The following is an 18391-nucleotide window of genomic DNA, read 5'->3' as shown; positions in this document are numbered from 1 at the left end:
AGGAAAAGAGAAGAGTGAAAAATAGGAGAGAGAGTTTTTTTGTTTACTAAACACGTGAAGCGAGGAGCAACTACAGTCACCCAAGTCGCTGTGATGGAGAAGTTGAATCAGTTAAAAACAATCAAACAATCAGAGAAGTATCCGGCACGTTCAGCATAATTCCGTCCTCTTCATAGTTGCCGCGATAAACGTCGCCTTTTACTGCTTGCGTGTTGTTGTGCTCCCTCTCATTTCTGTTTTTTTCCTCACAGGGTTTTCTTTGAATTGAACCACACGCCCACCACGACGCCGTTTTCATACTTACATCGTCAGCGACAACAGATAAAGGCTCTCGAAACACAGTGCCCAAAGAGCAAACAGCAACAACGCAGCAAAAGGATCGGCACCGACACGTTGGTTAGTCTTCCGAATCAAACGCCAAACCATTTTCTTCTCCGACAATCCGCGAATTGAGGGGTAGCGTGACGCTTCCTACACCACGCAACGCCCTCGTTGCCTCCACGTCTGTGTCCGGCGTGGTGAACATGATGTTGCCTCGCCCACGCAGCACGAGCGGCACATCGTCTGACGCGGCTCCTGGAAAAATTCCAAGGGTCGATGTGGTCGCAGCGACGACCGACTCCTCGGGCCTCCCGTCGCCAGCGACAACGCCGCTTCCCACCGCGCTCAACGGAACATCCGGTGCGGTGCCGATGATGTGCAGTAAACGAGACGGATAAGCAAGGGAGGTGGCACCGGCAAGGATGGAGGTGGTGAGGATCGATTGGATCGCGACGGGCGTGACGCCCGGCATGTGTGGCGACACCGCTGCGGTGTCGGTGGGGCTTGGACTGGCTGCACTTACCGTCAACAGCGGCGTTGCTCTGGCTGACGCAGCAGCGGCTCCGATGGGGTCGGAGGACACCGGGGGCAGCGGTGGAAGACCAGTGAAGGTAGGTGCAATGGTGATGGTGCTGTCGCTGCCCGTTGAAAACGGCTGGAAGCCGCCATCCTTTGCGCTGAGGTCTTTCGGAACACCGAGAGGGGTGCTGAACCTTGGTACGGAGTCGGGTGGCATGCCAACCGGAATGACGCGCTCGAGGGTGGTCATCGCGGCGTCCGCGGAGGCTGGCGAGGGTGACAACGCTCTCGACGACAACAATGAAAACGCCGGCGTTGCTGCTCTCTCAAATGCGCTGCGAAGCCACGGCTGCTGCTGCTGCTGCTGCGCAGAGCGGCAAGAGGCGTTTGTGCTTAGGACGCTGCTCAGAACAGGGCTGACGAAATCGCCGCCAGTAGCAGCACCAGAGGAGCGCCCGCCATCGCGCCCTGCAGGGACGCGGGTGGCATAGGAGGAGGTCGATGCCGTTGCTCCGCCGTACATTGTCGAATTGGACAGACCGCCACCTGCAGTTCCACCACTATTCATGCTGGTTCCGCGCTGCACCAGAAACGACATGGCACGCGTGCCGAGACGCCACTCGTCCACGTACCGTTGCCGGTCGGCTTCCTGGCTGCGTTGAGGGTCGGAAAAACGGGCAACGGGTCGTTCACTGCGTGCGTGCGTTATGAACGCCGAGATGGGTGCCGCCGCAGGGCCGCAGATCGATGTACCAGAGAGGACGTTGTAGCTGGGAAGAAGGAAGAGCTGTCGCACCACCTTCGCCGGTGCTGCGTCTTTGCTCTGCTTGTCCACGCGTTTGCGGATGTGGTGGTGGGTGCCTAGTTCTTTGCTCAACGTGCGTATGCTCGAATCGGTGCCGTGAAGTGCTTGCATCGTTTCGGCCGCGCTTCGCGTGACGCCGGCCTTGTCGAGGGTGGCACCCAACGTGGTGCGCAGCGCACCGGCCACCCAAACAACCACCGCGGTAGCGCAGACGGCTCCGTTGGACGGTGCACGCTCTACCACCAACGTCGCCGCGGAGACGTCCATCGTCGACGCCGCCCGCCGCCGCGCGTCTGCCGTTGGCGCCTTGCGGTGCTGCAACATGGGTAGCGCGTACAGCACAATGGCGAACACCGCCGCTAGCACAAATACCACCGACACGACGGTTGTGAGCGTGGTGAGGGGCCCTTCCGCCACCTGACCCCGTTTCATAATGTTGACCTTCGAGAGGACTGCCTGCAGCGCATCCCGCTCACTGGGCAGCTGCGGCGGCATCACCACCAGGACTCGAAACAACACCCCGGCGATGTCGAGGAGGTTGACCAGTGGACCGAATGGCGTGTTTGCATCTCTGTTGGGCAGTCCATTGCTGCGGAGACTGTTGTGTGCACCATCCTGCACACCCACTGCCTCCGACTCACCGCTGCGGACTGGGCGGCTGTACGCAGCCGAGAACAAATTCGAGAACTCGGTCACGAGAAGGGTGGCGGCGGTGACGTTGTAGTCAAAACTGTCGGTCGCCACTGCCCTGATCGTCAGCATCATCCCCTCACCCGTGATGGCATCCGGCGCCAAGGAGAAGAACGAAATGCTAACACGACCCGCGTAGTAGTCGGTGTCTACGTCTGGATAGCGTTGCGGCGGCAGAAGCTGCCGCACGGTCAACGTCGTGCCGTAGCGCAGCATATGCTGAGCCACAGCGTCTGCGTTGCCCGTGGTGTACAGCACCAGGGTGGCGTACACCAGCTGATGGATGCGCAGACGCTCGCCGCAGGAAAGGCGAAAGAGGAGCGACGACACGGTGACACCGTTGTCGTGGCTCTGCATGGTGTTCCTCGCCCACAGCGTGTATTCGTCGGATACCGTCGTCTGCTCAACCCACTGCGGCCGATCCACCGATACGTACTCTTCCATCTCGTGTGCCGCAGAAACTGTGCTACTGTACATGGTGGCCGTGCTCTCGACAAGGTGCACGTTCTCCAGCATGGCGCGTGTGCGCACCAACCAGACATGCACCGTCACACTCTCGTCCATGAGGCGAATCTTCAGCAAGCTGGACACGTTCGCGATGCGCGACGGGGTGGGGCAGGCCGTAGTGTGTAGCTCCAATGCTTCGGGGTAGGACAACGGGTTTATGTTGACAGTCACAATGCCCAATGGCACCTGCATGGCAAGCTGAGAGGCGGAAGAGAAGAACGTAGCGTCGTTGATGGTGGAAAGCGCACTCGCGTTGCTGCTGCCGCTGCTGCGGTGCCCAAAGGGCTGAAGAACGGCGACCGAGTTCGTGGTTCCATCTCCGCTCTCGTCTGCCGCATCCGTTAGGCCGGTTGCGGTGGTGTCCGCGACGGAGAGCGACGTCCGCGTGAAGAGGAACGGTACGGCGGCACCTTTGCTTACCCGATCATCAACGCTGCGAAGGCGAACCTGATAGAACATTTCGTCGAAGTCGCACGCAAAGAGGTTGCCCTCCGCCAGGGTGGAGAGGACACAGCGCGACGCGAGCAGCTGCGAGAACGGCGACCCCAGCGTTGCCCCAAGCGGAACGTAAATCTGCTTCGGGCCCAGGCCGTTAAAGAGCGTCGCGTCTGCATCGTACACCGCCGTCATGACATAGGGGCTCGCGTACGCCTCCTGCAGCGTCGCCACCGTAGCACTGTCCGACGCGTCGCACAGGTTACCGTTGGCGCAGTAGTCGCGAATGTGTTGTGCGAGATCCGCTAACGTCGCTGCAGCCGCGGCGGAGGACGGGTTGTCAGCGGCAGTGGTGGTCGGCCGCAGCCGCAACACCGAGGCCGTCGTGCCAGAGAGAGGGCGGTAGACGCTGAGAAGAGTGTTCGCAACCGAGCGGCTACTGATGTCATCGTTATCGTGGTGGTCCATGTTTCTGTTGGACGCCATCGGTCGTTTTGCTGACAGGATTGGTGAATGCACAAGAGCCTGCGCGCACGACGGGGCGTACTCGATGCGAGACGCTTCAATACTCGACAACGAGGCACTGCTTCGCAGGCTTTCCCCTGTGGTACCCATGACGGCGGCGCTGCGCAGCACGTTGCCGGTACCGTGCATGACCGTCGCTTCGCAAACGGTACTATCACACAGATTCAGCTCACCCACAGCGCCGAACAGGACCTCGTCGAAGAGAAGCGTTCCCTCGGTGCTACTCTCAAGCACACCACCGTCAGGGGCAGTGAAGACAGTGTCGCGGCTGTACGACAGCGGGACGTAAGCGTACGACGGCAAGACAAGTACAGCGGTGTAGTGGTAGCTGTCATCGATAAAGGTGACGGCACCGCAGCCTTTTGGTGTCCACGCCGGCTCCATGTAGGCACTGGGCTGGCACACGTGCCAGGAGGCGTTGTCTTCGTCGCTGCGGTCGAATGTGGTGAGGCCGTACATGGCCGCCGTGCAGCTGCATCGAGGGAAGGTAGCCACGTACGAGTTGCGCACTTGGCTGCTACCAGACAACTCCATCGGGTGGACTGCGAGGGCGACGCCGATGGGGTTGGAAAAGATGTCGGAGTGGACAACGGACACGTTCTGGTGACCGCTGCTGTACACGCCGATGTAACGGTTGTCGTAGATGACCCATTGCGCAAAGTCGGTCACGTTTTGCAGATGGACATCCGTCAGCCAGCCTTTCGATGCCGTCGTGTCTGCGTCGGTGTTGCGCGTGGTCGCGCTTGCGAGACCGCTTGTCGTGTAGGGTGTTCCCTTACCCATCGGAAGCTCCTGTCTGCCATCCCTGCCCCCGCTCCAGCTCCACGGGAAAAATGCCTCGTACAACTCGGTCCCCGCCGCCGGCGGCGCACAGAAGAGAAAGAGTCCTACGTGCGAGCTGTGCGCCGCGTTGCTCTCAATAAAAACGGGGCCACCACTACCGGCCCACGGCAAACAGAAGCCCTCGCTCTCCGACCCGCCCGCAACGACGTTTTTGATGAAGACGCCGGAAGCAGCCATGACGACGGTGGTGTCCAACACCCTCTCCTGTAAAAAACTCGAGGTTAGCTGCAAAGGATAGTAGGTGTGGGAGTGGTTCAACAAAACGCTGCACATGGATGTTACTTCCGTGTCCGTCAACATCAGCGCCGCATCGTGGTTGTCGGGCCTCTCTCTCCACCGAGGCAGCTCATCCCCCGCATCGCTCGAGACAGCAACGCGAGCGTAGCGTGTGCCAGCGACCACTACGCTTTCCATGTATATTCCTGTGCCTCCGCCATCCAAGCGTACGCCGCCGCCCTCGCTGTACCAAACCGCGGAATCCACCATGAACAGGTGCGTGTTTCGCCGGTCCGTGTAAAGCGCCGTGCCGTAGCTTCTTTCAATCACGCTGCCGGACAACATCGCGTACCCGAGCGTGTCCATGACGGTTTGGTTCGTCACACGCTCTCCAGGGACAGCGGTGATGTTGACGTACATCGCAGGCAGAAACGTGAGCGGCTCCACGCCTTCTACAGCGGCCACACCACCGCGCAGTTGGCCACCTTTGCCAAAGTGGCGCACACTCACCCCGCTGGCACGGAAACGCGGCGGCTCAAAGAGAAGATGCGGATGCCGTTGGCGTGTGATGAGAATCATGCAGCCGCGGCCTCGAATGCGGCGTGGCACCGCGCAGTCCAACTCAACCGTTTTCGTCAGACTCACCACCTCACTGTTGACGCCGTAGCCCGGCAAGCGACTTGTTTCGTCACGACTGTACTCACGACCGTGCGACCACGTCCAGTCTGACAACACGGCGCCGTTGTCTACGCTGACGGTGGTGACGTTGGCCACTGCCTTGATGTCAGCACCGCTGATCCGCGAGCGAACGTACGAGCCGTTGACGTCCTGCGCGAAGGTCCCTTCCTCCGCTTCGTTTAAGGAGGAGCTGCCACTTGTCAAGCCAACGCGATCGCGACGCCGCCAGCTGACAAGCAGTTCCGCTGGAGCGTCAGCAATGACCGGATTCGGCGTCCACTGCATCCACGAGGGCAAGAAGTCCCGCACTGTAGCGAGACACTGCTCCGTGGCCACATGCAGCTCGGCCACCACGTCGTCCACGTAATTCTCCGCCAACTCCTCGGCTGATGCGTTGTGATAGATGTAGGCGCCAACGGCCCATCGTGCGTGCAGCTCGCACCAGTCCTGCAGCTGCAGGAGATTTGCAATGCTCGTGCAGGTCGGGAACGCCGTGGTGTTGCGACGCACCATTGCAGTGGTTCGCCACACCGTCGGCGCGGCCGTCGCACCCATCACGGCCACCTCCCCAGCGGCGTACAAAGTGCCCGGGTAGACGAGCGTGTTGGCGTCTAGACGGTACGGTTTGGGGGACGCACTCCCCGCACCGAACACCAAGCACACCCGCGGCCCGCTCGTGTCCACGACGGACACGTTGAGCTTTCCGAGAACAATGAGCGTGGTGATGCTCAGGCGGAGACACGAATCACGTGCGGCGGAGCTGGAGGTGTCCGCGGCGCTGGCACGTGCTCTAGATGTTGTTGTTGCTGCTGCTGCGGGTGCAATGAAGAGCTCTCCGACCACTACAAGTACCCCGTCCACCTGCGCCGCCTCGGCCAAAGTGAGGTTAACGCGTGTGCCAAAAGGGATGACGTAGGCATCGTGGTGCCACGCGCTCTCCGCCGCCGCACTCGCCGTGCCACTGAAGTTCACGTTCCACGGCGCCACACCGTCTGCCCACGCCGCGGCCGAGTACCAGGACACAAAAAGAGAAGACGCGTCAGACTCGTCAGCTGCTGTTGTTGAGTTGGAGGTCACCAGTGGGCGCATCTGTGGGAAGTACGGTCCGCTGTAGCCAACGCCTTCCCCGTCGTCGTTGCTGCCGTATGACGTGACATCGACGGCGGCCCAGAGAGACGGAGAGGCGTCCCACGGTCCACGAGCGGTCTTGGCCGCGGCGCTGCCCGTGGCAGAAGCTGCTGAGTTCAAGCAGAGAGGGTGATGCACCAGACTCATCAACGCGGTGAATGTGGCGGGGAATGCGGGGGGCGGAAGGGAGCTGGACGACGTGGTGCGGACCACCGCGACGAGGTCCGGCGCCGACGATACGTCCTTCTTGTCTGTGATTGACACAGTGTCGACGATCGAGGCGTTTGCCCACGTAATACAGCCTACCAGTGGGGAGGGAGAGCACGAAGAGTTCAAAAAAGCCTGACGCTCAAAGTACGAGGCAGACGGCAACACCCGCACCTGCACCATAAGCGCCGCCGTCGGCCACGTCAAGGATGGATCGACGCTGATAGACAGCGCAGAGGGGTAACATTGCCCACCAGCTGCGGTGCGAAATGCCAGGGTGAGGTTCGTACTAGACTCAAGTGTGTAGTAGCCCGCTTTCCCCCATGTGGTGTTTGTGCTTTCCACGGCACTGTGCCACACCGCGTGCACTCCAGACGCCGCGTCACTCTGCGTCGCTCCATCGTCCTCTGTCAGAGTGTAAAAGGCGACTGCGCTGGCCTTCGTTGAGTTGGAGCGGAAAGAGAGCTGACTCATGTATGCGTCGATTAAAAACCTCGTGTTGTCACCTTCGCGCAACTCAGCTGTCGCCGTTGTACACCGAACGGCTTTTGAGGGCTCTGCGGATGCGTCGACGCCAGAAACGTTAACGAAAAGAAGCGAGAGCCGCTTGGAGGGCGCGACGCACACCGTTAGCTTTGGCGGAGCGCGAAATTTTTCGTTGAAGACGCCGTTGCCGACCATGCGAGAGAAGCTGTCCCGCCGAGGCCTTTGCTTGTCTTCTTCGGCTCTGCCGTTGTTGTCGTTGCCTCCCGAACTACGCAGCGTGACCACCACTCCACCACTCATCCCAGCAACTGTCTTGTCGTGACCGTGCACCCGCGACAAAGACGGGTTTGGCGACTCTTCGACAAGAATACCGCTGCCGATCATGGCCGACAATGTCGTTGGTGCTGTCGACGCTTCACCTGCTCCTGCATGCGTATCAGCCGAGTCGGGGCGCGCCGCACTGTGGACGGCGCCGTCGATGCCGTCTTCTGCGGCGGAGAACACGACGCAGTTGGGCGGCATCACACGCACTGTTGCACCGCCAAAGAAAAAGAAAGAAGTCACGTTCGAATGGCTCACTTGCCCGTCAGTGTCGACCAAGGCGACATCACCCGCCAGCATCATCTTCAAGTCCACACCATCCACCACACTGAGGTTGAAGAAGAGAACAGTCAGATGGGCACTGCGCAACGCGGCAAAGCTTCCTCTGGGATAGGTGGTTGCCTGGGACGACGGCGCGCTGAGGGTGGCGAGGCGCAGCGCGCTCCCGCCCCCAAAATCGCCCAGAGCGAGGGAGGAAAGCGAGAGGTGTCCGCCGTGCTGCGCGTGAAGACCGGTGCGCTGTGCCAGACGGCACTCTGCGGCGCCGCCTTCATCCGTCTCGCTGCGCGCCGAGCAGGTTCCGTCTGGCAGCGTCGCCAAGAATGACGTGTCGCGCATCACCGTCATGTTCGTTGCGTAGTCGACAAAGATTGACGCGAGCGCGCAGTCCATGATGACGATGTCGTCGAGCACGTATCCGCTAGAGGGAGGTAAGTAGACACCATAGAGTCCACAGGAGAAGATGACTTGCCTCTGCAGCGTACCGGCGGGTAGCATACCCGGCGTGTACTCGACAGACGCCAACATTTCTGCCTTGTTCACGCTGGCTGGATCATTTGACGCGGCGCCGTCCGCGCCGAGAAGACATCGGTCGCCAGTGTTAAATTGAAGAGGGTACACGACGAGCCCGTGCCCACCCGTGTGGTGGATGCGGTTTTCTTCGATGGCGGCCAGCGCGCGCTGCCCAGGGCAGGTGCGTCCACCGGTCGACAGAAAAATAAAGCGTAGTGCAAACCAAACGCCGTGACCGTCGCACACGCATATTTCCGAGCTGCGCAGCGCCACGTCTGCAGAGGAGGTGAAAAGACCAGCGGGCACAGTGTCGGCGCCGCCACTGCCTCCGTATAGCCCGACAAAGAAGCTGTTCTGCACGGTGGCGCTCTCGTCGCTCGCCCCGATCGACGAAACTGCAAAGCCGTCCGCGTAGAGAACTGTGACCTGGTATAACACAACGTGCCGAGTCTCCTGTAGCACAACGCCCCGGTAGTACGCATCATAGATGACGACGTCGTTGAAGACGACCCAGTCAGCCGGGTAGCGGATCCCCTGCAGCCACACACTGTAGGTCTGCGTGCTGCCGCGTTTTCCGGTGCGGTACATTTCCACGTGCGACAGCTGCGAAGTGGTAGTGTTGATCAGCCAAAGAGCGCCGCCAACGGCGGAGACGGCGCTTATAGCGTCACCGCGGATGCAGATGGTTCGAGTGAGGTACACGACGTCAGTGCCTACCGCCGACGCGTACTCCTCTGCGCTCCAGCCTTCTCCCGCCCGACCAGCTGTACCGCTGCTTCCGCTGCCCTGCCAGCGGCTGAGCATTTCGTCTTTCCCAATATGCCTGTTTGCTAGCGGTGCGTCGCTCGAGAAGCGTAGGACGGTATGGGTGGCGTTGGCCGTCCTCTGCGCGATGACACGCTTCTCCACGTGGTGGGGGTTGGGGTCGCCCTTCGTGACTAGCGCGACAGTGTCGCCGACGCTCCACGGCACCCATCGGTCCACCGTGACGACGACGTCGCCGGCACTGGCACTGACGGCCAGACGCGCCGTGGCAATAGTGGGCGGCACTCCGTGCAGCTGCAGCGTTCCCCCCAGCACCTCTAGCGTCTTATCCAGGTACGGCTCTTTCTGGTGCGAGATAGAGTGAATGTCGTCGATGTAGAACAGCGGCGACTCTTGGAAGACGTTGGTGGAGAGCGTGATGGTGAATGAGTGCGTGTGCGGGCGCTCCGCGCTACCGGCGATGAGGGCACCGGTCTCTGAGATGGTAAGAAGCCCGAGGCGCAGCTCGATGTCCAACTCGTCGGAGATGATGAGGACGCCGTACAGCAGCATCCCCGTCAGCGCGGGGGGCGTTGTGTCGAGAAGAATAGTGTTGGAGCGGGGAATGACCACGATCTGACCTTCCTTGGGGAGCCCCTCGCCTCGCCACGCCAAGTAGGAAGACCACGCGACTGCTGCGTAGAAGGGCTGTGCGCTGAGCAGCATGGCTTCGCCCCTGCCGCTTTCGTTTGTCCACAGCACCTGCCACTCCGCGTCGCGCGATACGCGTCCTTCCATCGCACACACCAACTCCCCGTCCGTCACTGACACCGGCGTGCACAGGGCCTTATCGAGGAGGACGGTGTGCACCGCACTCAAGTCGTCGCCAAAGCCGGTTCCGTGCAAGGTGATGCGCGCACCGACGTTGCTGGCCAACGCGTAGGCCGGTTCGTAGCGTGTCACCACCGGCGTGAGCGACGCTTGGTAGTAGAAGAGCGGACACGACTCCCCGGTGCGACTCGAACAGGAACTCAAGCCAGGCTGATCGCGACGGTGATGTGCGACGATGTTCACCGGGCACCGCCCGCCAGTGGCATCCGGCCCTACCTGGTACCCGTTCACGGTGAGGTTGTGCAACTCCAGCGCGCTCACCGGCAAGCCCTCGCACGTGATGCGGACGTAGCCGGCGGTGGGCAGCGTGCCAAGGGCGTTAAAGTTGAGCGAGTTAGCCCCGACCTGCAGCGAAGGCCACGTGAAGTAAGAGCTCTCACCGCTGCTGTTCTCCTGCCACGTGGATGCGTTCGCGGGATCGGCGGCGGCGGAGAACAGGTCAAAGGTCTCCGCCTCCGCGGTGGACAGGTGCAGGCGGCAGATCGCGTTGGAGAGGTCGAGCTGACCGATGCCGGGCGTGGACGGGACCAAAAACAGCATCACGTTGTAGAGAAGCAGCCGAGAGTGCAGACGCGCCTCGAGCAAAATCGACACCTCCGGCGACGCAATGCGGATGAAAGAAATCACGTTGGGGGTGAAGCCGACGTATGAGTCGGCCGCGCCGACGGCGAGAAAGGTTGTGACGTCGACCCAGCCTGTCGTCGCCGAGGGCGACGCCGTCTCTATCCCGGTCGCCGTTTCCACTGTCGACCTGCTCGACACGTACAGCTTGAATCCGCTTGTCACCTCTGGGAACGACAAGGACGCGCGGTACTGCGCAACAAATTCTTCGTCCATGTACTCGGGGGTCAAACACCGCACCTCGCCCGCCTCGCTGGCGTCCAGAATGATGCACCGACGGCCGCACACGAAGACGTCGAGCAGCGCCCTCGTCTTAATCGCCGATTGATTCGCGCTCACTGCCTTGCCAATGAATCGCACAGGTGTCCGCCCACGGAAGCCGCCGACGCTGGGCACTATCATGGATGGCGTCATCAAGACGGTAAACATCCGTGCAAGATACTTGGCGGAGTTGCCGATTTGAGGGACGTGGACGGAAAGGTAGTCGCGGCCGAATAAGTCGCTGGGAATGGTCATCGACGCCCGCGTCGAGCTCTGTATGTCGGTCACTTCCAGCATTTGATATCCGAAGATGACTGACATCTTTCCTGCCGACGCGCTCGCGTTTGACGTACGGTACGGCAGGGCGTCGTTGAAAGGGAAGTTGGTGCCGAAAAGCAGCAACCGCGCCCCAGGTGCGGCTACCGTCGGTGACACCGATGTGAGGGTCGGGGTGATGTCGGGATCGTATGTGTAGGAGCAGCAGCTGCTGTCTCGTCCGTTCGCGCGGCTGTTCACCACGACAACGCCGGTAGACCCGCGACCACTCGGAGAGGCAGAAGTGAGACACGTGATGGCGGTTTTCGTGACATTCAGAACGATACAGGGTGCGCCTGCCACGGTGACGGAGAGCTGAGCTGCTTTGGTGGGAAATCCCAAACCAGTGATGATGAGTTCTTGGCCGCCCGCGATGGACCCCACGTTGTGTGAGATGTCGATGAGACTCATGGTGCAGTAGAAGAACAGCTTCGACGACGTCCCGGCAGCGGTGCTACCGGTGCTGCCGAAGGTCCGCGAAACAAGACGCACAGTGCTGTCGGGGTCCAGGTTTGAACACGGCTCGGCCAAAAAACACACGATGAGCGTGTTCAGCATATCTACAATCCAGCACGGGTCCGCGCCGATTTTGATGTACGTTTCTTTTTGCTCTTCCTCTCCCTCCTCCTCCGCCCTCACGGCCCCCAACGGTGTTCCGGCGCCCGTTACGAAACTGCTTCGCGCAACGGCCAAAGGATTCTTGGGAGAGTGCACGAGCTGAGTGAACCCTGAGCCGTAGACGCGGATGAGCATCGGCGCTTGTCCCGAAAAAGGATCGATGGAGTCGATGGACGGCATCATCGCCTCAGAGACTACTTTGATAGCGCACCGCGTGCACACGGCAGCCAGGTCCTTTTGGTCCACCCCATACACGACGTGCAAGGAGAGCGTTCCTCCCCTCTCTGCCATCCAGCTCAAATCCGGCGCCAGCGCACTAATGGAGGTGTTTGTGAAGAATGTAAAAGGGGCGTGATACTGCCGCTGCTCCGCTCCCCCGTTCGCCTTTGCCACCAGCAGCATGTCCGTTGTCACCGCCGATGCAAACCACGTCCCTTTGAGCGTCAACTCGACGCCTGCCGCGTAGGGGTAGATAAAATCGGGCTGCGCAGACGATACGGATAGGTGGGTCTGAACAGTAAAGCCGGTGTCGCCCTCGAGAGCGATTTCAGACACGTAGACCCGGTACGCGCGCTCGTTCAAGGGCCACAGCGCGTCGCACACCAGCCCCACCGCCGAGAAGGAGCGAGGCAGACACAGAATACAGCTCGTCTCTTCTGGCGTACTTGCGGTGCCGATGGTGGCTACGTCACACAGGAGCACCGAGTGCGACTCGATCCCGGTGCCGCGGATGTGAAACGTTGGGTTTCCTTCCATGCGCGACACATCAAGCGGCCACACGTCCGTCACCGTCGCCTTGCTCACGCGAAATTTCACAGACAGCAGCTCCGCGCCGTCGCCGACGGTGTCTACGTTGATGCTCTGGAACACCTCCCACGCTCCACTCGTGCCGTTGTAGAAGTACGACGTCAAGTTTACCGGCAGCCAATAGGTGTAGGCGTACTCGCTCTCCTCGGTGAAGAGCGCCAGCTGCGCAATCACGTCGGCGGACATCCGCGGCGTCGTGCACGTTATCGCCGTGCTAAGGGCAAAGGTGATGGTGCACCGGCGCGCGCGCAGCTGCGCATTACCTCTCGTGTAACCCAGCGTCAGTGAAACGTTGGTGCCGGGCGGTGCCATGGGAAGGTTCACGCCGCGAATGTGCACCTTTGTCCCACCTGCCGGCCCAGCGACGTCCGCGGTGGTGACTGACGTGATGGACCCGCTCACGCGAAAAGAGAGTCCGCAATACACATACACCTCGCCCGCCTCGCCCTGCGTCATGGTGAGGTTAAACCACCCACCCGGCACGTCTGCGGTGATGGGCAGTGCAATGGTGGTCTCGTTGATCCATCGCGCCGGCAGCTCCGGAAAGAAGCCAGACGGCGCAACAAGATAGAAATCCCCACACGGCTCCACATCCACCGCGGCAAGTTGGACAGCGAAGCGGGTGCCGGTGAGGGGGTGCGCACCGGTGCTGTCGTAGTAACGCAGGGCGCCGCCGGTGAAGAACAGCGTGTCACCCAGCACCAGCGAGGTGGTCGGATCAGGGACTGCTTGCCGCACCCACGGCACAAAACTGCTTGGTGTGTCCACGGTGTCAAGCAGGGTGAAAATCAACGGACCATTTTGCGCGTAGGCGCCGGCGGCGCCATCGGCGTCATCTAGGTAAAAGAGCACGTCAACGCAATACTGGTAGACCATGTAGCCCGTTTCCGTGTCAGGGACCAGCGCATTCAAGTCCACGAGCCGTGGCACCTCAATCAACGGCACACGTAGCTGAAGGGCTGAAATTGGGTCCATAAAGTACGAACGGGAGCCGCAGAACACGCGCTGCGTCAGCACAACATCATCCACGGCCCCCGTTCGCACATCCGTGACGTTCAGCTTCATTTGCCCGCAGGATGAAGCGTGGTCAGGGGTCAGGTGAAAGGCGATAAAGGTGTGGCAGTAACGAGCCCCGCTGCTTGCAGAAATGATAAAGGTGTAATGTGCGTAACCCAGTCCGCCCCACCGCTGCCCGTAAAGCGCAGACTCCGGGTGCGCCGCCACACCTTCGACGATTTTCCACGGCAGCCCGTAGCAGTCTGCTGGAGAGGAAAGAGAAGGCAAGTCCACAACGGCTATCGGCGCGGCTTCCCCGTCCACGGACAGCGTCGCTTGATACGCGACAGACGGCGCCCCAGGTACACCCGAGGAGCTGCTTGCTGCGCCGTCCAACGGAATGCGCACCTCGTAGACGGCGTGCGAGGATAGTGGAGCGCCGCCCACGAGCTCAAAATCAACGTCGATGCCTTCCAGAGACACACCACAGAACGCCGCGGACGTAGCATTTGCGTCCAGCAAGGTGGCAAGACGAAAGGTGCAGCTGGCGTTGATGTACAAGACGTTCTCCGAATCAAACACGGTGTCGATCACGGAGTGGCGGAAAACAGACGTTGAGTTGTCGGCGAGTGGCTGAATGCAGTGAGCATGGACGGGGGTGAAGGGATCATCGTACGGTCGGATACTCACATACATGTCTTCCACGCTGCCGTCGCAGTGCACCTGGTACGAGCCGCTCCGCCTGTTCTGGTAAAGGAACGAAAACCGCATCACCACCCAATCCTCCGCACGCGCCGTTGGCGCCGCCTCAGCCAAACGCGCGTCAGCAGCATCGTGAGAAGAGGAGGTCGCCCCAGCAGCGGCCGCGTCGCGCAAGAACTGTCCAGCTGACGGAACGGCTTCCAGGAGGGATGCCAAGCGCAGTACGCTATTGGCGGCCACGGACAGCGGGAATCCGTTGACAGGGGAGACGCCGCTAAAGTTCCCACTCACTACTGCTTCGGCGGCGTCATCTGACGTGGTGCCATGCGCAAGACAGAGGTCCACCACCACACCACCGCCACATGCGTCCATCAGCGCGGCCGACGCCACGGTTCCGCCGTCGCTGGCGTCGTACACGTCGCTCTCTACCGCGACACGGCAATGAAGGGTGTCACCATCGCCTGCGCCGCCCACCGTGCACTTTTCCACCGCGGTGTGGACGTACGCGTACGTGTCGCCGTCGCGCAGCTCAGGAAACTGCAGCTGGCGCAAGAATACCGCCGTGTCTTCATTCACGAAAAGCGTGGAACGCGGGAAGGCACCACTGATCTTCAGGTCGTAATACGTCGTCGATACCATCCACACTTGATTCCAGAACCGCACGCCCTTGCCAGGGGCCACGCCGAAGACAGCCGGCAAGGTGACTGTGTGCGCCACCAGCATGAGAGAGGGCAGCACAAGATACAGCCCGTACGCCTCCTGCGGCACATCCAGCGAGCGGACGACTGTCCCGGTTGTCAAGTCGCCGGTGATCTCGCCGACTGCCCACAACAACGACACATTGGAGAACATGAAATCCTTTGGCGCTACGTGGCTTGCCGCCTGCATGCCATAGGTAAGCCACCATGGCGCATGACCCGTGAAAACGCTATGCGAGGTGTGCGGAAGCCCCAAATCCATGTCCACATCAGAGAACGTAAACGACCCACTCTGCAGGCTGAAGCGTCGGATGTGCGCCTCTCCATCTTGTTGTGGGTGACCGGCAATCCGCTGATGCTGTGGGTGCATTATCAAAGATAGTCGCTGCGTCGCGTTAATCGAATTGTGAAGCGGGTCCGCGCTGCTAGCATCGTTGGCACCAACGCGAGCGTGAAGTGCCCACGGCTCCATCACGCGCACACACGTCGACAATGACAGGAGCAGCGGTGTGTACGTGCAGTAGCGCATGAGCAACGGCCGTCCGTCTTTACCGTCTAATAAAACCGTTCTGTTGTACACAAGGTTGTTATCAGCGCTGCGACTCGCCTCAGTGTTCTCGTCGTCATCGGTGCTGTGCGTGTACATCAACGTGATGCTAACCGGCCTAGCCGCGAAATCATCGCAGTCTTGATCTGCAGTTGCGTTGTACGTTTCCGCACCGTTGAACCAGAGCAACGCAGTCGTGGACTGCAACGGAGAGGCGGGGATGTACGCCAGACGGATCGCATACGGTGACTCCATTGCCACGTCGTCACCGCTGAGGCGCACGCCGTCCACGTAGATGGCGCTGAGAAAAACATCAAACACGCCAAAGATGCGAAGCGAGGTCAGGGTCGCGCCGAAGCCGATGGCGCCAGATGGCTCGACCAGCAAAATAACAGGAGAGTTGCTGCTGTTTCCCCCGTCACCGCCGCGGCTGTCTGCATCACTGCCGGCAACAGTAGATGACGACGAAAGCGCGGATGCAACAGACGACGAGTCCGAAACGTGCACACCTGAGCGTCGTTGCAACTGTGAGACGGTGCTGCCGATGCCGCTCTCCGCTGTGCCAGTCCTGGGGAGTTTTGATAGCTGCGCAGAACGCCCACGGCGAGGTCTACGTCGACTGACAACACACGCGTTGCTACTTGTTGCACCAAAGGAGACGAGAGAGTTGGAAGATGAAGGAGACAGACGCCGGCGCCTCCCACGACATTGGCTGCGGCCCGGCTTGGCCACCTCACTTGCGCACAGAGGACCCGTCACATTACGGTCAGCTTGTGCCGCGGATTCATCAATAAACGAACATACGTCCGACACACCGGTGCGTGCAGGGAGTTGCTGCAACTGTCGTCGTCTATTCGCTTTCCTATAATGAGCCCAATCTTCTGCGTGTGAAGCGATGCCGTGTGCGGCGTCATGAGGTACCACGGGCTTGCCTTCAACTAGTTTTCTCTCTTCCGTGTCGAAACTCGTTGTGGTAGCGGTAGTGTTGAGGTCCGATGTTGCCGCGTCGTCCACCTCTGTCCTGCGTGGCACAGACAACGCGTAGACGCCGCGTAACAACGAAGGCTCAAACTCGCGAAGAAAAAAGCCGTGTGGTGCGCATTGACGAGGCACCCTCTCTGCTCGGCAAATAAAGCTATCATCCCATTCAGCTGCCAGCAGCAGGGCTGCCAATAGGGTGAGTAGCACACGCAGTATCCTCCGCTCTACTGCTGGTCTGCACGGGTGCACATGGCGTGAACGCAGAGTGACGCAGAAAACGCCATAGAGTGTTTGAAAAGGCAAAAGCAGCAAGTTAACAACGCATGGGTGCTGCGGCGACATTCGTCACACATCAAAACCCACTAGTATCACGCAAAGGGTTGGTGGTGCACGTAGCTCGATAACGATGAGGACGCTAAAACAAACAAATATAAACAAAGAGATAACGGATTTTTTTTAAAGGGGCTTTTTGGCACCGGGTGGCGAACAGGATCACACTCTCTCTCCCACCACGAGCGAAACCCAAATTATGGCAGCGTGATAGCGCAACGTACACTGGTAGAGAGAGAGGGAGAGAGAGAGAGAGAGAGTAACGGAACCGAATAAAAGGAAAAACGCACACACACACAAATTCCAGAAACAATCGACACAGAAAAAAAAATAAGAATGTCAGCAGAGGGTTCAAGTAAGAAGAAAAATGGCACAAGTACGTATCTCCCTCTCAATCCGGCAGGGGAAGGGGGGGGGGACAAGGAAGACTGTCTCTCTCGTTTTCCTTTTCTTTTTAAGATGACGTTCAGGAGAGATGACGTGAATTTGGTATTCCACTTGAAAGGTGTTTTGTGCGTAGTGCAACGCGCTAGAGAAAGAGAGAGAGAGGGGGGGGGGGGGAGAGGTCACACCGAGAAAGGGGCAGAAGAGAAAGAAGGAAGCAGATAAGAGGAAAAGAAAGGTCTAATGAACTTATGGTAACGACGAGGGGGAAAAAATTGCTTTCTGAAACTCCGACGCCTATCACTTAATTTGCCTGCACTTGGCTCAACGCGCTTTCATGGAAAACCCCGTATTTTATTTGGAATTTGTTGTGTTGTGGTCGACGTTAATGCTGCGGCATAGTAAGAGAAGCAATTAATGCATCTCGTTTCCTCCACTGCATCGCAGAATGCGAAAACAAAGAAAACGCCAAGAGCGTTCAAAGAGCATTGTTTCCTCTTTTTATTATTTCTCGTTCTGTGCCGCTTGATATTTTAGATGCGATTTTAGAGGCAGAAAGAGATCGGAGACGGTAAAGCAAACGTTCGACAGCAAGTGGTGAAAACAAGATAGAGGAAGCAACAACAATAGAAAAAGGTCGCACTGATGTTGGAGATATAGTTGCGCATCAAAAGAAAAAGTGCGTGTAGTAATGTGATAAGCGACCGTCGCGGGGAGACAAAGAGAAAAGGCCCCTCAAGAGACAAGAGTGGCGCCTCGCTTTCTTGATACTGCTGCGGCGAGATCAGTTTGCAAAAGTGGGTGAATAACAAGAACCATCGCATCACGGAAAGAGATACCCTTGTCACACCATGCGTCCTGTGAAAAACAAGCAGGCGTTCAAAAGAAAAAAAAAGCGGGGGGAAACAAGAACAAAACGAATTCATTTTGAAGACCAGTCTCACAACAAACAAATTTAAAACAAAGCGCTGGATTTGGCGCGAAGGCTCACATGCACACACAAGAGGGGCTGTAAACGCTAAA

The 18391-nt window shown here is 59.4% G+C and overlaps 1 protein-coding gene across 1 annotated transcript; it reads right to left on the bottom strand.

Annotated features, from left to right (window-relative positions):
* Positions 1–397: 397 nt before the first annotated feature.
* Positions 398–17515, bottom strand: ABB37_00414 (putative transmembrane protein; the record flags this gene model as incomplete). Its single annotated transcript, XM_015796596.1, has 1 exon — positions 398–17515. Exon 1 carries the CDS (start codon positions 15278–15280, stop codon positions 398–400), a length of 14883 nt encoding a protein of 4960 aa, XP_015664604.1. The 5' UTR covers positions 15281–17515.
* Between the last annotated feature and the right edge of the window lie 876 nt (positions 17516–18391).

The sequence above is a fragment of the Leptomonas pyrrhocoris genome (genome assembly GCF_001293395.1).
Source record: "Leptomonas pyrrhocoris isolate H10 chromosome Unknown, whole genome shotgun sequence".
Lineage (NCBI taxonomy): Eukaryota > Euglenozoa > Kinetoplastea > Trypanosomatida > Trypanosomatidae > Leptomonas > Leptomonas pyrrhocoris.
This window is presented reverse-complemented; position numbering and strand designations above follow the sequence as displayed.